The sequence below is a fragment of the Mirounga leonina genome, unplaced genomic scaffold (genome assembly GCF_011800145.1).
Source record: "Mirounga leonina isolate KUSES-001 unplaced genomic scaffold, KU_Mleo_1.0 Mir_93, whole genome shotgun sequence".
Classification (NCBI taxonomy): Eukaryota; Metazoa; Chordata; class Mammalia; order Carnivora; family Phocidae; genus Mirounga; species Mirounga leonina.
Window position 1 is genome coordinate 25574742 of NW_023270854.1, and position 24807 is coordinate 25599548.

Below are 24807 nucleotides of genomic sequence, written 5' to 3' on the forward strand. Positions count from 1 at the left end.
CTTTCTTTCTTTCTTTCTTTCTTTCTTTCTTTCTTTCTTTCTTTCTTCCTTCCTTCCTTCCTTCCTTCCTTCCTTCCTTCCTTCCTTCCTTTCTTTCTTCTTTTTTTTTTTTTTTAGAGAGAGAGAGAGTGTGAGCCGGGGGAGGAGGTGGGAGGGGCAGAAGGAGGGAGAGAATCTTAAAACAGGCTCCACACTCAGCCTGGAGCCTGATGCAGGGCTCAATCTCAGGATCCTGAGATCATGACCTGAGCCGAAATCTAGAGTTGGACACTTAAACAACTGACCCACCCAGGTGCCCCTAAAGCCAGGTTTTTATAAGGCATTCCTATGGGTCGAAGGCCTTGGTGGCCTCTTCCAATCACCCAGCCCCCACCACTTTTCAATTTCGCTTATAGGAGCACCTCCTCCCCTCTTTAGCTAGTACACTGAGGGCATGCCCCCTCCTCCTGGTTGGTTGGGGGAGGGATGCAAACACTGTACCCGGGGCGAGTGATCTCATTCTACAGTTGAATAAACAGAGGCCCAGAGATGAGAAGTGTTGCTTTGGTCAGACAGGGCTGCTCAGACATCTCTGGGCTCTAGAACCTTCCCCGGAGTGCAGAGGCCCAGGGGAGGTCCTCTGGAATGATGACCACATGGGAGAAGGTTTCACCCATCCTGTGTTCTTCCTTGTCACCTCCTTCCTCCATCTCTAAGCTCCTCTTCCCCTCTCTCCCACTTCCCCCTTTATTTCTGATCTATGATTTTTTTCTATCCCCTCCCAACCAGAGGTTTATATTTTGCATTATGCCTCTCCTGGCTGCTGAGAGTTTTTGTTTGGTTTTGTGTGTGTGTGTGTGCGTGTGTGTGTGTGTGTGTGTAATTCTCTTTCCTGAGTACGTTATTCTTGGAGACAGGACTGCTCTGGCTTGGGCGATGGAGGGGATAGAAGATGGGGATAGAGGGCCTGGGTGGGAAGGTGGGGGCATGGCATCCCCTTGGGGACACTGCTGTCTACAGGCCCTCCAGGGCATGGGAATCTTAGAGTCACCAGGGAAGCTCCCAGAGTGCACTGAGGGGGCACTTCTTCCCAAAGAGACAATGAAATAGCAAACACAACCCCACCTCCTGCCTGGAAAAACAGCCCCCAGTGACATGGTTACATGCGCTCCTCCAGGAATGGGACAAAAGCTCTGGACCAAGGCACAGTGAGAAGTCACTACTGGGTAGGCAGGCCAGCCTTCGTGTCCATGGTCACACAGGCCTGTTGCCCTGTCCTCATCTCCGTTTTGCACCTGTAGCTTCAAATCGTGACAATAGTTATCAGGTTTTCATGACACTGAGATGGTAAGATGAAGAAACAGAAGCCCAGAGAAGCAGAGGGGCCTCCCAAAGTCACACAGCGAAGGGTTCCTGATTCCCAGTCCCAGCAGACATGGTTCCAAGAGCAGAGGAGATGGGACATTTAGTGTAGGGACAGCCACCCTCCATTCCTCAGTGGGCTCCAATGAGACACTGACCACCAACCTACAGGTCAATGGGTTTCATCTCCTCTATTTTAAAAGGTGGGAGAAAGCTTAAGGAATTATAAGAATTTTCTCTGAGAAACATTTAAAGCATTTTTGTCTTTAAAGGAATAAGCCCTTAACAAGCAAGAAAACTTGGCTCTCCATAAAGAACTGATTTTCTGAGGTTTTACTGATTTTGACTTGATATTTAACAGTCACAGTTTCATTTACAAGCCATCATCTGAGATGAGAAGGTGTCTCTGAGTGCGAGGACCCTGCTGCCCATATGGTAGCTTGGTGGGAATTTGGGGAAGGTGCCATTTCCTCACTGTGTCTACTTGCATCTATCAAAACAGCCCTGTAATACACTCATTTTGTTAGACTGAAGCTTTTCTCCGCCATCTGCTAAATATTGCAGATCTAGAATGTCTATGAAGTCAATAGTGCCCATGTTAGCTACCTACTGCTGCATAACAAATCACTCTAAAATTTAGAAACTTAAACCGAGAGTAAACATTTGCTGTCTCACAGTGTCTGTGGGTCAGGAATTCAGGAGCAGCTCAGCCAGGTGGCTCGGGTTCAGCATCTTTCAGGGAGCTGCAGCCAGGCTGTCATCTGAAGGCTTGCCTGGGGCTGGAGGACCCACTCTCACAGTGGCTCATTCACACAACTGGTGAGCTAGTGCTGGCTGCTGGTAGGACACCACAGTCCCTTGCCATGTGTACCTCCCCATAGGGCTGCTTGAGTGTTGAGTGTCCCCCTAACATGGCAGCTGGCTTCCCCCAGAATGCCTTTGATGACCTCCTCTCAGACACGCCATCAAGTCCACAAATCCCATTGGTTACACAGGTCAGCCCTATTCATGAAGAGGGGGACCACACAAGGGCATGAGCCCTTGCTACCGGAAGGCAAGAATCATGGGGTGGGGGACATCTTTGTGTCTGCCCTTAGAGGCAGTGCCATTGTATAGTGAACAACCTGCACAACAGTAATTTTGATGCTGCTGGGCCCCTGCCATAGACCTTCACCAACTGCGTGCCAGGACTGTGCTAAGCATCGTAATGACAGTCTGTCCTCAAGCGGCTTACAATCTAGCAGAAACACCGAGACACAGAAAATAAGTTACAGTACAAGGTAGAGTGAGATAAATGGCAGGAGTCATCCGGAGTTCAGGAGATCTAAAGGCTGGAGAGGCCTGGCATCTGAATTGAGAGACAGACAAAGGGTCATCTGAGTGGAGTCTTGAAGTGTGGGTGGGATGGGGCCTCCTGGAGAAGGAGGATGCTGGACGTGTGGGGTGCTGGGTGCTCTCCAGCCAGGAGCTCAGCATGAGCAAAGGCACGGAGGCTGAGAAGCAGGATTCATGTCAGGGGGTTAGAGGGAAGAGGATACAGAGCTAGGATGTGGAGCACATTTGAGATCAGTGCTGTGGGCAGTCAGCTCAGAAGTTACGATGGAAAAGCCTGATGGAGTCTCAGCTCCATTTCCTCCTCTCCCCTCTTCCCCCTCGCCTGGCAGAGCTTTGCCAGAACCACCCCCAAGGGGGCTGCTTGCACGGAGCAGAGGAGGCTGCCCGGGAACAAGTGGGTGAGTTCCAGGGCCCCCTCTGGGGTCTCAGAGCCACTCTGCCCATTCTGAGGAAAGCAGCATCCTGGAGCTTGCTTCGGAAGTCTTCCTGATGCTGCAGCTGCTGAGGCCGGCCAAGCCTTCATCCACCTGCTGCCCCTGCCTGCTTGGCCCTCCTGAGAAAGTAGGGCCAACCTCCCCTGCCGACCCAAATCCTTCCCACCCCTCCTGCACAGAGGCACCCCTCAGCATCTCTGAATGCCTGGAGTCTGGGCCCCTCGGGCAATAGCAGGGACTACTGGCCCTTCTTGGTGGCCTTTGTGGAGAGGTAAGAGGTAGATCATTTGTTGTTAAGAGCTTGGCCTGGGGAACCAGCCTTCGGACTCAGATCTTTATGCCTTAACTTAATGTCTCTGTGATTCTCCTTCTCCTCCTTTGTAAGATAGGGACGGTGATGATTATAGGAGCTAAATCCCAGTTGTTGTGAAGATGAGCAGGCCTGAGGGCAGATGATGGTCCTGATCCCTCATTTGGGAACCCCATTGTGTAGGGCAGGCACTTGGCCTGCGGAGAGAAGGTGCTGGCTGAGATTGGCCTGGCCCTATCCTCCCCAGGAGGCCTGAGTGTCTAAAGCAGGAACCTGGGGGCCAAGATGGTGGGGACCAGGGTCCTCGGGGCCCCCCTCACTGCACAGAAGGTCATGTTGCACCTGGCTGCAACAGAGCAGCCCGCCTGGGACCCACAGCAGGCATGGCAGCCGTGAAGGAGCCACCCAGCCTGGAGCCTCTCAGCTTGCCAGGCATCCTTAAGCCCTCCGCTTTCCCTCTGGCCCCCACATGACAGCAGGGAGGCCTGGCATGTCAGGGAAGGAAGGAGCCTCAGAATTCTCTCTGTGGCATAGACAGTTGAGGCCTGCAGCCTGGGGATGCCCTCCCTGGTCAGAGAGAAAGAGGGGAGTCCTACACAGGACCTCAGGGGGACCCGAGCCTCCCAGAGAGATGTAGAAGTTCTTTCAGTAGACAAGAACCAAGTTAAATGAGGCCATTCAGAGCAGAATCCCAGACCTAGAGTGCCTTGGTGGGTCTGCCCACTTTGCACTTGCTGTTCCCACAGCCTGGAACACTGTTCCCTACATCATTCCATGACTGGATCCTTCTCACCATCCAGGCAAAGGACACTTCCTCAAGGAGGCCTTCCCTGACCACTCTGAGTAAAGTAGTCTCCCTCTCGCCACCACCTCACCCACTACTATAGATAGATGATAAATAACATTGGGGTGGAAGAAGATTTATTGATTGGTTTAGGTTGTTTCCTATCATTTGATTTTTTAACTTAAGCTTTTTATTTTTTATGTAATTTGTTGATTCACATGTAGTTTTAAGAAATAATCCAGATATCCCATGTCTATTTTACCTAGCTTTCTCCAATGGTAACATCTTTCAAGATCACAGTATGACATCAGCTATGATATTGACCAGTCTACATACAGGACATTCCCATCATCAGAAGGGTCCCTCATGTTGCCTTTTATAACCACGCCCACCTCCTTCCTGCCCCAGCCCTTCCTTAGCCACTAGCAACCCCTCCCATGCTCTCCATCTCTAATTATGCCGCCTCAAGAACGTTATGTAAATGGAATCATATAGGATGTAACCTATCGGTATTGGCTTTTTTCACTCTGGCTTATCCAGGGATTTTTATGCATCAGTAGCTCATTCCTTTTGATTGCTGACTAGTCCTCCCTGGTATAGATGCGCTGCAGCTTGGTGAACCATTCACCCATTGAAGGACATCTGCGTTCTTTCCAGTTACTGACTACTATGCACAAAGAGGCTGGGAACATTTGCATTGAGGTTGTGTGGACCTGAGTTTTTATTTCTCTGGGATAAATGCTCACGAGTCCTTGCTGGGTCATATGGTAGTTACATATTTAGTTTTTTAAGAAACCACCAAATTGTTTTCCAGGGAGGCTGTACCATTTTACATGCCCACCAGCAATGGCTGAGTGGTCCAGTTTCCCCACATCCTCGCCAGCATTTAGTGTTATCACTATTTTTATTTTAGCCATTCTGAGAGGTGTGTAGGGAGCTCTCATTCCTCTCTGGTGAATCTTGCTGTATCTTTATCACAGTTAATGTCTCTGTAAAGCTGGGTTAGAGTAGGGGCTTTCTTGGTCTACTCTCTGTGCATCCCCAGAAGTCAGGGCAGGGCCTGGCACAGGGAGAAACCCAGTGATGATTTAGGGAATGAATGCATGGCCTGTGGTGTCTCTGGCCCTTTTAAAGATGAGAAGGCGGGAAGACAGCAAGGCCTTCACTCTGGGAAACCTCCTGAGCCCCTCCCTGCAGTGGGATTGCTCAGGGAAGCCTTGGGCCCTCGGTGATGGGAGAGGATGGGAGGGGGAAGGAGCACCAGCACCCAGCACTCCCGCCAGGCTCCTGGTGCCTCCAGACCCCATTCAGCGCACATACTGTGTGCTCGGCACTCCTCACTCCTCCCCTCCCAACTGCATCTGCCTTCCCAGGGTAGAAACACCCAGAAGATAAATGTGTGGAGATCCCCAAAGCTCTTCTCATGGGGGCACGGGGTTTTCAGGTTTTGTTTTTGTTTTTATTTTCTCTCCACTGTAATCGCACCGGGGTATGGGCCTGGCTTTTGCTAGGATTTACACATGGGCCAAAATCAAGCTTTGCCCTAAGTAGAAGGGTCCTCCAGGCGATGGTATAAAAATTGAGGTGGTTTTTTGTCCAGGTTGAGCCTGATGACTTGGGCTATGAGTCTTGCTCCCTGCAGGGAGGTAATACCCAGTGTCCTCCGTCCTGCACTTTTCCCTCCTGGTGGCTCTCACTGGCCACACTTCCTTTTTTTTTTTTTTTTTAAGATTTTATTTATTTATTTGAGAGAGAGAGCACATGAGAGGGGGGAGGGTCAGAGGGAGAAGCAGACTCCCTGCCGAGCAGGGAGCCCGATGCGGGACTCGATCCCGGGACTCCAGGATCATGACCTGAGCCGAAGGCAGTCGCTTAACCAACTGAGCCACCCAGGCACCCCACACTTCCTTTTTTGTATATGGAATGCTAAGGGGTCTCAGAAGAGGCTTCTCCCTGCAGGGGATGCGTTTCCCTGAGAGTGACAGAATACAGACATGATACATTAATAATGTACTAGAATTTAATGCGGAATTTAAATGTGTATTTATACCTGAAACAGCTCACAGATATACATATATAAGAGGTCAGTATTTAAAAGAAAAAAAAGATCAAGATGGGCAAAAGAAGAGAAACTTCATCAACTAAGATGAAGCCAGAAGGAAGGTCCAGAAGGCAAAACAGAGGCCATAATGCCCCCATTCCCATCCTGAAAATGGGCCACAAAATCGGTTTTCAGATTCCTAGTGGCTGTGTCCATGCTCAGGCTGCCATAACAAAGCAGGAAAACCCAGGGGGGCTCCAACAACAGAGATCGATTTTCTCCTGGTTCTGGAGGCTGGAGGTCCAAGGTCAAGGTGTCTGTGGGTTTGGTTTCTTCTGAGGCCTCTCTCTCGACTTGTTTTCTCGCTGTGTCTTCATGGGGTGGTCCCTCCATGTGTGTCTGTGGTCTCCTCTCCTGCTACAAGGATACCAGTCAGACCAGGTGAGGGCTCACTCATATGACCTCGTTGTAACTTTAATCACCTCCTTAAAGGACTTACCTCCAAATACAGTCACATTCTGAGATACTGAGGGTTAAGACTTCAACATAAATGGTGAGGGGACGCACCCCAGCTCCGCTTCTAACAGGAGCCAATAGGATCAAGATGTTCATCCATTACCTGAGTCAGAGGTTTTGAGGGAAAAAAACCAGAGCATTTTCCCAGCAGGAGCCCTGAGAGGTGAGAGAACTGTCCCCCCGTAGCCCTTGACCCACGGATGTCGTGTGGGTAAGTGGTGGACGCCATCCCCATAGCACACAGAGAGGTTGAGGTTCACGTGGCCGTCCATTCTCGTGTTTCGCAGCTTCACGTTAATCAAGTGGAATTCAGTGAAAACGTGCTTTCGAGAAGCTTCCACAGCCTTGGCGGCATGGCATATACCAGCTGCCCAGTGAGAAGCCTAACTGCGAGAGCTTTCGGGGTCCCAGGAGAGAGCCCGCGCATTGGACAGTGAAAAGCCTGGCTGGCCAGCTGGGCTCTGAACTGCAGGTGGGGTTTGGCAAAGCCGAGAGGGAGGAGGGCCAGCCTCCTGGTGGAGGGGGAGACCCTAAGCAAAGGCAGAGGTGCTGTGGCCAGCCCACCCACCAGCCTGGCTTCCCAGGGGGGACCCCAGCGCCTGGACTCCCCTCCCGGACGACGCCTCTAACCCCGGTCTCCTCTCCGTGTGTCCCTGCAGGGCTCTGGCTGAGACCATGGCCAATGGCATCGACGAGCTCATCGGCATTCCCTTCCCCAACCACAGCAGTGAGGTCCTGTGCAGCCTGAACGAACAGAGGCATGACGGCCTGCTCTGCGACGTGCTCCTGGTGGTTCAGGAGCAGGAGTACCGTACCCACCGCTCCGTCCTGGCGGCCTGCAGCAAGTACTTCAAGAAGCTGTTCACGGCCGGCGCGCTAGCCAGCCAGCCGTACGTCTATGAGATCGACTTCGTCCAGCCCGAGGCCCTGGCAGCCATCCTGGACTTCGCCTACACCTCCACGCTCACCATCACCGCCTCCAACGTCAAGCACATCCTCAACGCCGCCAGGATGCTGGAGATCCAGTGCATCGTGAACGTGTGTCTGGAGATCATGGAGCCCAGCGGGGACGGCGGGGAGGAGGACGACAAGGAGGACGACGACGATGACGAGGAGGACGAGGACGAGGAGGATGAGGAGGACGAGGAGGAGGACGAGGAGGAGGACGAGGATGACGACACGGAGGACTTTGCCGATCAAGAAAACTTGCCTGACCCCCAGGACATCGACTGCCACCAAAGCCCTTCCAAGACGGACCACCTCACAGAGAAGGCCTACTCGGACACACCCAGGGACTTCCCTGACTCCTTCCAGGCTGGCGGCCCCGGGCATCTGGGCGTGATCCGGGACTTCTCCATCGAATCTCTGCTGAGGGAGAATCTGTACCCCAAGGCCAACATCACTGACAGGAGACCCTCCTTATCTCCGTTCGCCCCTGACTTCTTCCCGCACCTCTGGCCAGGGGACTTCGGTGCCTTCGCCCAGCTGCCCGAGCAGCCCATGGACAGTGGGCCACTAGACCTGGTCATCAAGAACCGGAAGATTAAGGAGGAGGAGAAGGAGGAGCTGCCCCCACCCCCACCACCCCCCTTCCCTAGCGACTTCTTCAAGGACATGTTCCCCGACCTTCCTGGGGGGCCGTTGGGCCCCATCAAGGCGGAGAGTGACTACGGTGCCTATCTCAACTTCCTGAGTGCCACCCACCTGGGGGGCCTCTTCCCGCCCTGGCCGCTGGTGGAGGAGCGCAAGCTGAAACCCAAGGCCTCCCAGCAGTGCCCCATCTGCCACAAAGTCATCATGGGGGCCGGGAAGCTGCCTCGGCACATGAGGACCCACACCGGGGAGAAGCCATACATGTGCAATATCTGTGAGGTCCGCTTCACCAGGTGCGTATTACCGCCCTCAGGTGAGGGGCCTGAGCGGGTGGGGGGCGGAGGGGGGTCAGGGGAGGGTCAGAGCGGGGCACGGAGGGCTGGGATGGAGACAGGAAACCCTCCTTATCTCCGTTCGCTCCGTTCGGCGGAGTCCCACCTGGATCCGAGACACATGTCAAGTGTATTTGCTAGAAGGCACACTAGGCTTTACCTGGTGCGGGGATTTCCAAACTCGTTTTAAGAGCTAAAATATTTTCTGAAATACAGTATGAGGTGGGAGGCCAAGATATAACACAGTTGAGAGCAGAGCTGTTCTGGGTAAGTCAGAAGTGAGGGGCCTCGGCTCCTTGATTGCTTGACCTCCCTCTCCCCTTCCCCAGGTGGAAGCTCCCCAATGGAGTGCCACCTCTTTATTTTGCTTGGCGCATGCTCGGCATGCCAGGGGCTGTCCTAGGCATACTGCAGAGACCGTCACCACAACCACGCCCTGGGAAGATGGGGAGGCTCCGTGGCCTCTGTTTGCAGATGATCAGTCCACTTCCCTGTGGCAAGTTGGCCACCTGTAAGCACATGGAGAGGAAAATGCCAGAGCTGGGACTTGTGTGACAGCAAAATCTGTGACCAGGAGACCACAGAGACCCCTGTAGTCCTTTCAGTCCTCTTCCAGATCCCATCTAAAGGATAAGCCTCTCTTTATGTTCTCCCCGCTGACTCTCCATGTTAGGAAAAGGGTTAACTTTATGCGGTTATAGAATTTGAAATTTGCAATCAGGACATGACAAACCTTTCACCTTTCACAGACCCTGTGCCATTCAGCAAAGGTGTGTTACATACCTTCTCTACACTGCAACTTTTGGGTTCGAAATTGATTGGTGGGATGCTGGGGGCTCAGATGTGTTCCCTGCTTGATTTTGCTGGCCCTCGTTTTGGGAAAATATGGTCTGTTGGTGCTATGTGGTGGTCACTGGTGTGAGGCTGACCCTCCCAGCCACTTCGGCAGTGGAGAAACTTCTGGTGAGTGGCGTTGCCTCAGGGCTCGGTCATTTCTGTGGATCGGATGTGGACAGACCCTGGTGGACAGCTGCCCTGTGACCATGACTCACCAGACTAGGTCCTTTCCCCACACTGCCCCCGTCCCTGGCAAAGAACTCCCCTGGAGACCCACATTTGTGCCAAGGGTGCCGCTGTTACCCCAGATCCTCTTTGGGAACTGCTGGGGGCTCGTTGCTTTGATCTTCCTCAGGGGGCCTCAGCTTTGGCCTTTGAGGAGAAAGTGACTTTTTTTTTTTTTTTTGAGCCAAGTTGAATAATAGCAAATCAGGGACAGTAGTTTTCGGGGGGAAAATTAGATGAGTCTTATAAAGTAATGAGACCCACTCTCTTGGGTAGCTTCAAAACTCTATTTGAAGTTTCCAGCGAAGGGTATCAGCAATCTATTCAAGCGACAGCGGCATGGCGGACAGAGTCCTGCAAGCTCCTTTGGTGACTGTTTCGAAGGACAATACTGACTGTTTCCCAGGTGGCCTTGGGGTCCCCACACAGCTGCTTCTGAGAGGGAAACCCCAAACAGAATCTCTCCCAGATGCTTTGGGCTGACAGTACAGGCGAGTTTGCAGGGGCAGAGGGGCAGGGCCCCACGTACCCCAGGTGCACCCCCTGCTCCCCCACAGTGCTGACCTCAGGGCACTCTGCTCCTGTTATCGCCACACAGCAGCTGGACCCAAAGTTCCTGGGACTCACCTCCCCTGGGATATCCCTCACGAATGGCCCTGCCACTCTAATCACCCCCCCTTACCCCGCCGCCACCACCACCACCGCCTTCTCCTGAATTCACCTTAGCTCCACAGGCCAGGCTAGAACACCTGGATGACGTGTGACAAAAGCACGGAGATGGTATTGGGGAGATAAACTAGGGCACAATCCATATTCGAGTACCGTTCACCCATCTCCGGCCTGTGACTCCCAGCCCAGTCCCCTGGGAATGACTTCAAAGACAAGGACACCCTTCACAGGCCAGATCCAACAAAGCCAGGCCCCAAGTCAGCCAAAACACCCCCTTCCTGCCATCCGGGGTCCACATCCCCAATTTGCCATGCTGTTCCCTTCACACAGGGCTGACTCCAGGACACCTCTCCCCTTCAGGGGAGCTTTGGCTCTGTGGCTTCGGGGGATGCACATCTCAGCATGCCACACAGCAAGCCTGCCCAGCACCCCAAGTCCCTTCCCTCTCTGGCCCTCCCCTCTGGGCCTTTCCCACACACACAGCCTTCTGCGCAGGCCACGCCAGTCTGTGGCCCTGCCTTCCCTAGGGAAAGTGTTAAACTTGGTCAGTCACTGCAGACAGACTTCTTGCCCTCCTGACACGAGAACATTCTCTGAGGAGGCCTCCTGGTTCGGGTCAGGAGGCTGGGTTGTATAGGAGGGCTGCATTCCAGAACCCTCCCTCCCAGCACATTCCTGATGATCACTTAGGGGGCCACTGTGCCTGCAGCCTCACCAGCCCTCCCAGCCAGATCAGCCGTGGGGCGGTTCCGGCTGTGCGTCTGCCCTGCCCTCCCTCGGGTCCGCTTCTGCTCTTCTCTGGGCCCCCTGAAGCAGCCCCGTTCCCGCCTCCGTCAGCACCTCCCCTCACCCAGCTCCCACTGGACTTGGACCCTGCTGAGAAAGATCGGAGTTGCTCTTGGGGCCCCCCTTCCCAGAACAGAGGCACCCCAGAGTGGGGGGAGCTTGGACATTTTCCTGGTCTCCTCACACAAGGGACCCTGGGGACTTGATTTCGTACCATGGGCTGTGCCTGACCGCCCTCCCTGTCCCATTCTTCGCTAGAGCCGGCTCCATGCTTCCCTCCTGCCCCCTCCCGGAGCTGCCCTGCAAGGCTTCTTCTCTGTCCCCTGGCCTGCAGCTTCTCCCTGTAGTCAAGTCCTCTAGCAGCCCCTCCACGGGGACCTTCTTGGTGGCTGACTTCCTGCACCACCTCCCACAACACCTTCCCTCCCTCCCCAGATGGAGGCACTTCAGCAGCCCCTTGAAGCCGTTGCTGCCTCTTTGGCCCAGAATTCCCAGCCTCCCTTGCAAGGCCAAGCTGCTCCTGGGCACCTGGCCCCCCAGGGTCTGAGGGAGCCTGGACCGGCCGCCCTCGACTCCTCCTCTTCGACACTATTTTCCCTCTCTTTCCTTAAACACGGCTGAGCTCCGCTCTCTGGTGAGGCCTCCTTTCCCTTCCCCTTGATGCTGACCCCACCTCCCATCACCCCAAGGGATGGTGGAGCGGCCCACCCTCCTCCTGCAAAGTGGCCCTTTGGCCCAGGCTCCTCAGATGCCAACTCCCAGAATGTCCACGCCTCATGGGAACATCATTCCTGACGGCTTCAGCAGCAGCAGTGGTGGAAGGATCGGGCATCCCTCCCACACAGCCCATTCTGCCCCTAAAGCTCTCATTCTATGGTTCTCCAAGAAGAGAGGGGAAGGCCTCCCCCACCATGGTGGTGTCTCTTCCTTGGCGTCAGACCCTCACCTCGGAGACGGCGCTCCATTTCAACCAGCCCTGGGGACCGTTGTCTTTCCACTGATTGTTCCAGATATGAGACTCCCCTGGAGCCCCAGGCAGGGCCTCAGAGGCCTCAACCAGACTATGTTCCTTTGGGCCCACGCTGTCCTACAATCACTTGGAGTCCTTCTGCCTGTGCCTCTCACCCTGAGCATCACTCTCTGGCCAGCTGTGACCTCACCAGGCTCCACCGGGCCTCCTGCCACCGTTCCATAAAGGCCGCAGGGCTTCGCTTCTGACACCTGCCGCCGGCATGAGCCCCGTGCTGGTTCCTCCACACGCCTGCAGTGGTCTTCTCTCCAGACCAGGCCAGGAGCCTGGGTGCTGCCTTTTTCCAGTATTTTCCTTTTAGCCCTCCCACTCCTGGCAGCCCTGGGGACCTTATTAAGATAATGCAATGACATTAGCAGTGGCACCAGGAAGAGGGTTTGTCTCAGACAGTCAGGTTACCAAGAAGTGTGGGCGGATGGTGCTGGGGAAGCATATCGGGACTGGGAGCCCTCGTGGAGGCTGGGGACACCAGGCGAGACCCCGCGGCCCTTTCCTTCACTCGGCAGAACGAGCTCAGAAGGACTGGCACAGCTTTCCCATGACAACGAGCTCTCTGGGCGGGAAGGGGGAATGCAGATCAAGGCTTGGGTGCACGTGGTCTGGGCTGGTCCCCAGGGCAGGGTCAAGGAAGGGGCTGGCAGACAAGGGGGTCAGGGCGAGCCAGAGCACACTGGAGTTGGAGCCCGGGGCTTCTGAGAACTGATCCTGCACCAGCAGGTCATGGGTCAGCCGGCAAAGCCACCATGAGCCCCACGGCACGCTCCGTGTGGTGTACCAACCACGCAGAATACAAAAGCGTCCGACAGGTTCTCATCAAAGCAGGTCGAGTAGCTTCGGTGCCGCGGACTGAGCAAGGGTGCCCGGGACCCGCTAAGTGCTGCTGAATGGAGGTGGGGGGGATGGGGGCTCCGTTTCTCAGCGGGCTCTGGCGCCTTGGAAAGAGCACTGGAGTGGTAATCAGGAACCCCAGGTTCAGGGCCTGGTTCTGCCTCTAACGGGAGATGTGACCTTGGCCTCCCCCCGCCCCGCCCCCCCGCCCCGAGCCTCAGGTTCCCATGTGTAATGTGTGGGGCTTGGAGCAGGTGTTTCCTATGGTTGCTCCCAAGCCCATAACTCCATCCATACATTGCCCAATATCAGGGAAGCTACGGACACATTACTGCAGCCTCTCTATCCCCATTTCCTCATGACGAGGATGGCAACACCAACTCCATGGGCTTCGGTGAGATAGGGCGTAACTGCCTGGTGCACAGCCAGCACCCGACCCCTGCTAATGATTCATACTGAGAGCCTTGGTTCCTTATCTGCAGCAGCTGGGGCCAGTGCTCCCTGCCCGTGGGTGGGCTCCCCTGCAACATCGTGCTGCCCAGGCTTCTGACGAGACAGGGCTGCAGGGGCTGGGGACAAGGCGGTGGCTCTGCAGGGATGCGGGGCAGCTAAGGGGAACAGCATGTGTGATGGCCCCTGCCCTGGAAATGACATGCACGGAAAACAGAGCCGCAAAGGCGGCCTCTGAGCAGTGTTTCCATCCGCTGAGAGTGCCCATGTGGTTGAGCAGGGGCCACAGACAGTGCAGACGGAAAGGCTTGGCTCCCAGAGCTCACGTCCTGCCAGGGGGGCGGGGACAGTGCCGACACCACGGGGCAGGAGAAGCTGAGGCTGACACATTCTTTTCTGTTGCTCCCTCCTTGCCCCTCCAGTGACCTAGCCTGAGGGGCAGTATTCAGGTCCCAGGGGCTCCAGAAGGTGAGGGCCAAGGACAAGACCTGGGTGGACAGGGAGAGGTTTGTAGAGGCTTGCCCTTGAATGTGACCTTGAAGGGTGGGGGTGGTGAGTTGGGAGTGGGAGACATTTCAGGCAGTGCAGTTTGCCAAAGTAAACTGAGAAAGCGGTGCAGGGAGGAGGGGGCCCCGAAAGAGGGTTCACGGCGGGGGAGGAAGGAGCACGCACGCTGACATCTGGGTTTGGACCTCTGGTGGGACCCCAGAGATGGCACACCGGTGTCCAAACACAAGATCTGCACAGAAAGGGAAGGAGCAGGGTTTACCAAGCATCCATTTCATAATATGGCAGGCTCTGCACTGGAGGGAGGGATGGCTGGAAGTCCAGCTCACGCCACCGGGTGTTCAAAGACACAGAGGTGACCAGAGCATGGCCCACTAGGGGAACAGCATATCCGTGTGGTGTGTGGGGGCAGTACTCCGGGGAGGGGGGCGAGCAAGTAGACCGGTGATCTTTTTTTCCCAGCTCTATTGAGATATAACTGACTTACAACATAGAAGGTTAAGGTCTACAATGTTACGATACCACAGTAACGTGGTGGTGCGCACATTGACATATCCATCACCTCAGATGGTTACATTTTGTGTGTGTGTGGCAAGAACACTTCAGATCTACTCTCCTAGCAGCTTTCGAGTATACAATTATTGCAGTATTGTTAACTATAGTCACCGGGGGTCCCCCGAACTTACTCATTTAGTAACTGGAAGGGTTAGCTTGTAAGGGCCTTGCAAGCCATGCCAAGGAGTAAGTTAGCACATTGGCCATCAGACAGGGGCAGCCTCAGGAGATTTTTAGTGGGACCACCAGACCTCCAGTCCCAAATGGAAGTGACCAAGAGCTCAGCTCCTGAAATTCAAGCTAGAACACTTTCCAACTAAACTTATGCCCCTACACAAACAAATCAGATTCGTGAGGAAGCGGGTGTAGAAGAGCCATAATATATGAAGCCAACTAGCTAGAAGGAGATTCAGTATAAGCCCATTCCCCAGATGCAAACACTCACAGAACACCAGAGGTCAAAATGGTGCGGCCCAGCCCCCCGTTTTAGAGGTCAGGAAACTGAGGCCCAGGGCACTTAAGGGCCTAGTCCAGTTCTTGCAGCGTGCCTGGCCTTGGGCCTGGCTCTCCCAATGCACCTGCACATTATATCCACATGCACAGGTCGTCACAGGAATGAGGAGGAGGTGTGACCTTAGAAAGCCATTCCCTCTCTGTCTTTGCCTTCCTTATCTTGAGAGTTAAGGGGTTGAATGAAATCAGTATTTTCAAAGTCCCAGCAAATAATGCAGGTGACCCAGCCCACTGACTCAGACTGTGAATCAGAACATATTAATGTGATCCTGGTAGACTAGATGATCTCTAAATTTTATCATGGGCTTTGCAGCTCTACTAAGCCTCCCCACTGCTCCCACAAAACAAAAGTCACCATTTGGGACAGCGGGCTCCTGCCCAGGGCTGAGCTCCTCCCACACATGCCCCAGTCTTCTGGCCCCAGAGGCAGAAAGCTGGCTACAAATGCTCTAATTGTTCTGGTCTGCACTTCCTGCCCTGATAGGCCGTGGGCTGGGAGTCCCCTGTTTGAAAATCTACCTTTCTCAACCTCAGAATAGCTTGCAAAGAAATCATACCCCAGCAGGCTCCCCAGGCCTCCTTGCCCCTCATGGCTGGATACGTTTGGGAAAGCTGCTTGACTTCACTGAGCCTCAGCTCATCCTCTAAGTGAGGAAATTATTCTAGGTACATTGAATCTAGTTCATACGAACCCAGATTCTCTCATCAGTCCTAGATAATAGGAACTGATGTGTGGCCCTTGATTCATTTCTGCACAGAGAGGTTTAGTACCTTGCTTAAGGTCACACAGCAAGTTAGTGGTGGGTCCGCAGCTGCAGCAGGGACTCCCAGACCCCTAATGGCGGCCCCATCCCTACATCACAACTTGCCTCTGCATAACAACCTTCCAGGGTCATTGAAATGGTGTATTCATCTGCCCATAGCAGGTGCTCAATAAAAAGAAGTGATAGTCACCTTCTCAGCACTTCTTACACACTTCAGTTAAGTGCTGTTAAAATGTGCCTTATTTTGGATGCTCTAATGAAAAGCTTGGGAGAAGTGATAGATATTTATAGTAGGCCCTGAATATCTGAAGATTTACCATTTGCATTGTCCATTATTTGAGGGTGACCCTCAACATCAATACTATTAATTTTGTACAACAGTGACTTTGAAAAATATCCACCTTACCAGGTCATGGAAGGATTAAATGAGGTAATATACTTAACGGCCCAGTGCGGACTCTGCACCGAACCCTCCACCAGGCCCTGGGGAGGACACAAGTCCTACAGCCAATGACCAGCTAGCTCCCGCACTTCCCTGAGAGCCTTGGTGAATGGGTGGAATCCCAAGACTTATCCCTCACGACTAAATTGGCATTTAGCTCTTGAGGTATAAATGGTACCATGCGGGGCACCTGGGTGGCTCAGATAGTTAAGCGTCTGCCTTCAGCTCGGGTCATGATCTCCAGGTCCTGGGATCGAGCCCCACATCGGGCTCCCGGCTCGGCGGGGAGTCTGCTTCTCCCTCTCCCTCAGCCTCTCCCACCTGCTCGTGCTCTCTCTCTCCCTCTCTCTGTATCTCTCTGTCTCAAATGAATAGATGAAAAATCTAAAAAAAAAAAAAAAAAAAAAAAAAATGGTACCATGCACCCCACTCCTAAAATGGTGAAGAACGAGGCCTGAATTCTAGGCTCAGCTCTGCCATTACTCCTCTGGGTGACCTTGGTGAGTTTCCCTCCCGGGACCCCAGTTTTCCCTCCAGCAAAGGTGGTTCTTCAGGTGGTGCATGGACTAGCAGCAGCAGCAGTTGCAACTTGTTAAGAATGCAAATTCTCTGCCCCCCCCCCCCGCAACCTCCCAAATCAGAATCTCTGGGAGTGGGGCCCAGAGTGCTGCTTCATCAAGCCCTGAGGGCCCTTCTTATGCAGGGTCAAGTTTGAGACCCACTAGCCCAGATGCTCGCTTAAGACGGCTTCCTGTTCAAACCCCCAGTCGGCCGGATGAAATGTGGGTTATAGATACCATAAGGGCAGCATGCTGGCTGGGGAAGGGAACGTGGGATGTCACAGCAGGGTGCTACGCAGCCTGGGCGCAGCAGGTGGGTTGTGGGAGGGGAAGGGACAGGGAGTGGGGACGAGAGGAGGGTCTGGTGTGTGGAGACATCTGCCAGCTTCAGACAGCAGCATTCACCTCCTTCTCCCTGCCTGTCCCGCTTCCCACCCCCATCTCTATCTCCCAGGTGCCCTTGTGCCTTCCTGCTGGGAGCACAGGTGGAAGGGGTGGCTCTGTCCTCCCTGGTCCTCCTCCCCTGGTCCCTGCCAGTGTACAGGAGAATGTCCTTTTCTCTCCTGCCCCACCCCTGGGGAACCAGTCCAAAAATGAGAGCCAGTGAGACCTCTAGCGGCCGGGAGACAGCAGGAGACCGGGACCTGCTCCTGCGGTCCTGGGGTTATATTGAGCATGGTTTAAATCTGGCCATTTTAGGGCGGATGCCTGGGCTCCTCATCTGCTCCGACCTCAAACCCGAGCCAAAAATTACAGGCAGATGCTCCACCCGAGCCACACCTGCGGGGAGGATGTAGGAGGACACAGAGCTTGTTGGCCTGCCAGGCCTGGCTGGGGAAGGCTACAGAAGGACCGTGAGACGAGTTCTTACAGCCCACCTGACTGCACTTCAGCCAGGCTGGAAGGCTCCGTTAGCCGGCTTGTGCAGCACTCAGTCTTTAGGAAGACAACCCTGTGATGTCAGTTTTCTTTTCAAGATCACCAGGAGGTGTACTGAATCTATTTGACACAAACCCAGATTCTCCATCAGCCCTGGGTAATAGGAACTAATGTCTAATGCTAAATTCAGCTCAGTGCAGAGATGTTAAGTAACTTGCCCACCGTCATTCAGCATGTTAGTGGTGGGTCTGCAGCTGGAGCAGGGGCTCCCGAACCCCAATGGGAGCCCCACCTTTACACCATACCTTCCCTCTGAATAATAGCACTTAAATCCTGAAAAGCTTTGCCCTAGATTAGGCTACATTCTTGTCGCACCTGGCTCTTTTGTAAACCCTGGGATTCTCTGCAGACAAAGAGGAGAGCCCACAGCTTGGGATAAGAAACCACAGTGCAGGAGACTTGAACAAGGTGTGCCCGGCTTCCGTAGCCTCCCAGATTAGTGCTGAGGACAGAGAGCTCAACAGCCCAAGGGCCAGGATGGGACCTGGGCCTCTGGGCAAAAGCGCAGGACCAATAGGAGGGAGAACTGTTGCTTGGAGACAGTGGGCACGAAATTAAGGTGCGACCCAGTATCAGAGGTTGTCACACCATGCAGGGGCGAAGGACAGACTGCTGACTTGTGGGGAGAAGTGTCCCCAGGGAGCCCATTTTCCAGTCTGAGACAAGCCTCTGATAGAGAGGTGCTTCATGATTCTGAGCGAATGAGTAAACCGAGTTTCGGGAGTGAAGGAGGCCTTTCCAGACACTGCTCCTTCTCCAGCCCTCTAATCCACGTGAGTAGCCCCACCTGTTTGGAGCGAGGCAGGGGGTGCAAGGAAATCCCAGCGTGGGTCCCCTTTCTGGACTTGGACACCACAGCCGCAGCCAGCTCTAGCAGGTTCCGGAGTAAGGGGGAAGAGGCTTAGGGGTGGCTGCTGGCGTTCAGTAAGGGGACTGACTCCAGGCTCTGCATTGCAGGCAGGACAAACTGAAGATCCACATGCGGAAGCACACGGGGGAGCGGCCCTACCTGTGCATCCACTGCAACGCCAAGTTCGTGCACAACTACGACCTCAAGAACCACATGCGCATCCACACGGGCGTGCGGCCCTACCAGTGCGAGTTCTGCTACAAGAGCTTCACGCGCTCCGACCACCTGCACCGCCACATCAAGCGCCAGAGCTGCCGCATGGCCCGGCCCCGGCGCGGCCGCAAGCCCGCCGCCTGGAGGGCCGCCAGCCTGCTCTTCGGGCCCGGCGGCCCGGCGCCCGAGAAGGCGGCCTTCGTGATGCCGCCCGCGCTGGGCGAGGTGGGCGGCCACCTGGGCGGGGCGGCCGTGTGCCTCCCGGGCCCCAGCCCCGCCAAGCACTTCCTGGCGGCGCCCAAGGGCGCGCTGAGCCTGCAGGAGCTCGAGCGGCAGTTCGAGGAGACGCAGATGAAGCTGTTTGGGCGCGCGCAGCTGGAGGCCGAGAGGAACGCGGGGGGCCTGTTGGCCTTCGCGCTGGCCGAGAACGTGGCGGCCGCGCGGCCCTACTTCCCGCTGCCCGACCCGTGGGCCGCCGGCCTGGCGGGCCTCCCGGGGCTCGCCGGCCTCAACCACGTGGCCTCCATGTCTGAAGCCAACAACTAGGCTGGTCCTCGTCGACCCCAGTCAGGCGGCCCTGTCCCCTCTCCCACCAGGCCTCCCCTGCCCCACCCAGTGGGTCTGAACTTGTTCTTTGAAACACAAAAGAAACATGAAAAAATATTATCAGCAACGGTGGTATTTCCCAGGCCTCCTATGGCCTCCTGCCTCCCTTTTGCAGGTGTCTGAGATGGACATCTCCTCCCAAAGGGCCTGGAGCCCGGGGCCTGGCCTCCACCTGTCTGTCGCTCTGGCTGTCACACAGAAACTCACAGGGGCCTGTGCCACAGAGGAGGCCACACCCTGGGTGCCCAGGAGCACTTTGGAGCTGTGTGGGGCTAGATGGAGGAAGGGAGCTTGGCCAGAGGCACACCGGATGGAGCAGGGCTGAGGCCTACCCATAGGGCTTGGGGCAGGCATCCTCACCTAGCTGCAGCCCTATGGCAGAGTCTCTACTGACCCGTCTCTGCTGGGTCATTTTTCTAGTCTCCAGCCATCCTGGGATCCTTCTGGGAAATGCCCTATTGGGAGGGAGGGCTCCTGGAATCCGGGCCCATTTTTCCCTCCCTGTGCTGTAAACTCGGACAGGTCAGTCCTCTCTACCCTGCTACAAAGGGGGGCTGCTAATTTAGTTTCCCCTCCCAAACCCACCCACACACATACACACATCTACACACCTGTCCCTCCACAAAGAATTCTTGAGAAGGTGGGAGCTTTGCACTCCTAAAGTCCTATTGAAAACATGTCTTACCGGATTTGGTTTAATCACGTCCCCCTCTATGTTAGCACAGGTGAGAAATGTGGCCAAACTAGACAGGGGTGACAGAGAAGAGCTGAGGTGTGGCTTGTCCACAGGCAGCTTTGGGGAACTCCAGGTACTCCCCACCTCTCTAGGCAAGCAGGCCACTGTGTCAGGGCCCTGGGGATGACTCTTTAAGCATTTACCCCACCTCCACACACCTCCTCCAGGGCTGTACAAAGTCTCTTGGGACCCCTGGGGCCAATACAGAAGGGATGGGAACCACCTCTTAACACCTGATGACTGCCCCCCTCTACCCTGATTCCTGGAAACAGACAAAACACCTGGTTACCCAGGGTTGATGTTTGTTGTGGGTTTCTAGGGGCTTTGGTATCTCTGGGGATTGCCCCCTTTACTGTATTTGAGCACCCTCAACCTCCCCCCTCATCCCTTGGGGAGGAAGCTGGGGTGTTTGACTCCCCTTGGTGGTGGGAAACAGAATCTTGGCTCCATTATGGGTTTGAAGGGCTCTGGGAGTTAGGGCGGCACGCACACTCTCCCTGGTTCCTGAGTTTGTAGCAAGTTCTGAGAAGGAAGACCGCTTTGCTGGCCCAGCGCCTTCCTGTTCTTCTCTCCCCTTTCCTTCCCCTGTCCCCCTTCTCTTGCTGAGTTGGCCTTTGTTTCTCAGCAGCCCCGACAGTGGGAGGGTTCATCTGCATGGATTACCCAGGGCCTGTGTCCCCAATCCAGGAGCTGTGGACACGAGACTTCGGCTCTTCTTATCGCCTTGGCTTCTGCCTGAGCAAACACAAAAAACAAAAAGGCCAGAGAAGACCACAGACTCTGTCCCCCTCGCAGCTTCCCAGAAGAGAACCCTGACTCCTCACTCCCCCAAATGCCATTCCAATCAGAGGGAACTGCTTCTGACACCCTTTTGTCTTCAGATGCCATCTTCCTGGGCAGCCGCCTCTTAGATTCCCAGCTCCGTTTCTGACACTCGCTTCTGGGACCCATCCACCGACATCCCCATGCTTCCCCCCCATCAGCCAAGGGATTGGGGCTGACCCAAACTTTAGAAGAAAACAAGGAAAAATGAACAAATTGGAATCCAGTGGTGTTGGGGCTTTTGTTTTTATTTTGTAAAGGTAATGACTTCTTATAAACTCAGTTTTTCAGACGACTCGTTACTTCTTTTTGTTTTCTCTCGGCTGCAGTTTGGAGTCATACATTGTAAAATATCCAAAGATCTTGAGTACTGTATGTTGGAGAAGAACCTGGCGCAAATGGGTTGTGGGGGGCAGGGGTGCTTGTGTTTTGTTTCTTTTCTTTGTTTTTCTTTTTTTTCCTTTTCTTTTTTTCCTTTGGTGTCTCAATTTCCCTGTCTGTGGGAAAACTTTGGAATTTTTTCCTATTTATAACTTTTTTTTTAATGTGAATTCTTTATGTAAAATGACACAACAGAGTTTGCCTTAGTGATTCAAAGGACAATCTTCCATAACTTTGGTCGCACGCCGCACCCCGCCGAGAAAAACGCTCAGCTAATTTTCTGGCCTATTTATTAAACAGTATGAACTGACTTGATTAAATTATTGAGAGTTGCACTTCTGTGAGAGGTGACCAGCAACAAGTCAATGGCTAGGTGTTCACCGCAAAAAGGATTTGACGAGCCGGTGTCACGGGCTTACGATAATGTCCAAGACATCCTTGCAAAAAACACAAACCTTTGACCCCTACACTTGAAGGCCAGTGTGGCGAGGAGCTATGCTTATTCAGTTTCCTGGTTCAGGCTGACTTCCTCGTTCCAGTGCTCCTTTCAGGTGTCAGGGGTGGTTCCCGGGGTGGGGACGCCAGAGCTGAACTCCTCAGCGTCTCCTACCTCTCAGATGCGTGAGGCACCGTGCGATCACAAGCTTGGGGACATCCGCGAGCCTGAGTGCAAACTTGTGCGTGTGCGCATGCGCGCGCGCGCCTCTGCGCGCCCGTGCGCATGCGCAGGCGCAGCCTGTGGCGTGTGAGCCCCCGGAAGTCGCGAGCTTGCCGACCCCTTTAGCACCGCCAGGCCGCTGAGTTCCCCACCGTGGCGTCCACGGCGGCCTCCCTGTGCACTTGGCTTCTCTCGTTTCCTGGCAATGGAGCCCGACTTCTCTTCCCTTCTCACCACAGCCTCTTTCCCAGGGAACACGAGATCCTCAAAGAGGTAAGCATGGCCGTTGAACGGGGTCAACTTTGCTCAGAACCCAGAGCGCGGGCTTTCTGAGTAAAACTGTTCTTCGAGCTGTGTTTTCTAGATAACCCAAGGTTCCCCAGAGCCCCTTTCCTGCTTGCAATCCCCTTTCTTGCCATGGTCAGCATTCTTTTTTTTTTTAAGATTTTATTTATTGGGGCGCCTGGGTGGCTCAGTCGTTAAGCGTCTGCCTTCGGCTCAGGTCATGATCCCAGGGTCCTGGGATCGAGTCCCGCATCGGGCTCCCTGCTCCGCGGGAAGCCTGCTTCTCCCTCTCCCACTCCCCCTGCTTGTGTTCCCTCTCTCGCTGTGTCTCTCTCTCTCTGTCAAATAAACAAAATCTTAAAAAAAAAAAAAAAAGATTTTTTAAATTTATTTGTCGGTGAGAGAGAGAGAGCACAAGCAGGGGGAGCGGCAAGCAGAGGGAGAAGCAGGCTCCCCGCCGAGCAGGGAGCCCGATGCGGGGCTCGATCCCAGGACCCTGGGATCATGACCTGAGCCGAAGGCAGACGCTTAGCCGACTGAACCACCCAGGTGTCCCATGGTCAGCATCCTTGTAAACCAAATGCAGCATTTCTCCGTACAGAGGAAAGAACAAATGTGGGTTTCCAGACTCCTCTGCAGTGTGTCCTCAGGCTAATCCCTTCCCTACTCTGGTCCTCACGTTGCTCACCTCTAATACCAAAGGGGTGTAAGTACACCAGAGCATCTCCAAGTTTTCCACCCAAACGCCTTTCAGCAGTGGGGGTCAGTCACTTGGGGAATGGGGACTGAACTCTAAAAAAATTGCCTGAAGCTCCCTTCTCATAGTGTAAAATTCTTCAGTTGCGGGTTGTGGCTTCGAAATTCATGCATCTACATTCTATCACGTAATATATATGCATTTGTCTTAATATAAAAATATCATTTTGAACTACTTACCAGTTACATTACTTGTCTTCCCTCCCCCACCCCCAGAATCTTCTAGTAAAGTCAGAACGTTCCCCAGCTACCCTGTAGCTTTGAGAAGCCCAAGCTCATGGCTGAGGGCTTTGGGGGTCAGCACAGCCCAGTGCAAGAAATATGAGGCCAGGTACTCATCAAGATTTCACTCAGCTCAGGTATTCTGGGCTCACTGGGTCCTCAGTCTGGGAGTCTATGTCCACTGAAGGCTGTAGGTAAACAGGGAGGAGAGGTAGGGAATGGGTCCAATACGCCTTGACCCCTGCGGGCTCCTAAACCCATGTGAGTAAAATCTCCGCTAGTCCTGGCCAGGTGGATATTCCGTGGAGCCCTGCCAGGTGTGGCCCGCTCCCTCCGGCCCCCAGGTGCTAAGGGAGTTGGGGTGCTGACAGCAAAGGAACCTCCAGCACGGAGGGGGGGGAGCAGGGGGGAGGGAAATGTGGGGGAATGAGGCCATTGAGGACAGAGAGCCAAGTGCATCTTAATCTGGAGAGGAAGTCTTAAGGGATACATGAGAACGGACCTTGGAACTTCTAAAGCTCCGTCAGGTAGAGGGAGGATTTTACCAAAAGTCTGGCCAACTCAAACCAATAGGAGAGAGATTCCAGGAGGTAGCTGGATGTCTGAGCAAAGGAAGGTAGCTTCTAACATCTACAGTTGTCCCAAAGAGGAGCGAGGTCCCTTGTGAGGCAGTGAGCTCTCGGGTAGTAGAAGGGTTCAACACAGCCTTTCAGGAATGCCAGAGACCAGAGTCCTATACAGAAGGAGGTCTGTCCCTTGGGTCCTCTCCATCTGATTTGTGGAAGGGTGAATATATATCCTCGTGTGACTGTGGAAGGAGGACTATGCCAGGGAGAGGGGGTGACAAGTGAAAAAGATGAGCTGGGACAAGTTCACAAAACCCAGCTTGGTGGCCCAGGGCCGCCTGCCCTCCCCCCACCCCCAGCCCTTGTCCTGTGACCTACAGCAACTTTGGGCCAGAGAAACGGGACTCTGTGTCAAAGAAGCCCTGACTTATTTTGAGACCCTGATTATGTGACAGAAGAGTATCGAACCAACACGAATTGAGACTATCTCTCACCTTAGGCCTTTCTCTGCCCCCAGGACCTGCCCTTACAGAACAAAGGTCTCCACTTGAGGGGCTGCAGAGGCCCAGGCCACGTCCTGGCAGACCTCTTCCCAGACCCCATTCCTCTTGTCCTGGGAAGGAGGAATCTCTTGTCACCTCTTCCTCCCTGAGGGCCTCCCGAGCTTACTGCGGAGTGGACAGGCGGGCATTTCCAGAAACAGGCACAGCTGTGTGTTCCCCCTGTGTGCACTTTCCCTTCTGAAAGCCACATGAAGTTAGGGCTTCATAAGGGAAAGAGAAAGAACAGGGCCTCATGGCCACAGGCTCCCTCATTAGAAAAGTCAGGAGGTCCTATAGGAGGGAAAATGCCACCTGTATGCAGAGGGTCAGAGACCCCTCCAGGGACCTGGGACAAATTCTGGAATCGAAGATGTTTACA

General features: G+C 54.3%; 1 protein-coding gene across 5 annotated transcripts in view; it reads left to right on the forward strand.

Moving 5' to 3' along the window:
* The window catches only part of ZBTB7C (zinc finger and BTB domain containing 7C), a 345852-nt gene extending 324133 nt beyond the window's left edge, over nucleotides 1-21719 (forward strand). For 3 of the 5 annotated variants that reach the window (XM_034996007.1, XM_034996009.1, XM_034996010.1), the window contains 2 exons: nucleotides 7421-8647; nucleotides 18749-21719. In XM_034996007.1, coding sequence (XP_034851898.1) covers nucleotides 7437-8647; nucleotides 18749-19400 — 1863 coding nt within the window. In that variant the 5' untranslated portion in view covers nucleotides 7421-7436 and the 3' untranslated portion in view covers nucleotides 19401-21719. Of the gene's footprint in view, nucleotides 1-7048; nucleotides 7234-7420; nucleotides 8648-18748 lie in introns of all 5 variants that reach the window. The other 2 variants (XM_034996006.1, XM_034996008.1) reach the window with 1 other exon arrangement.
* The last annotated feature ends 3088 nt before the right edge of the window (nucleotides 21720-24807 follow it).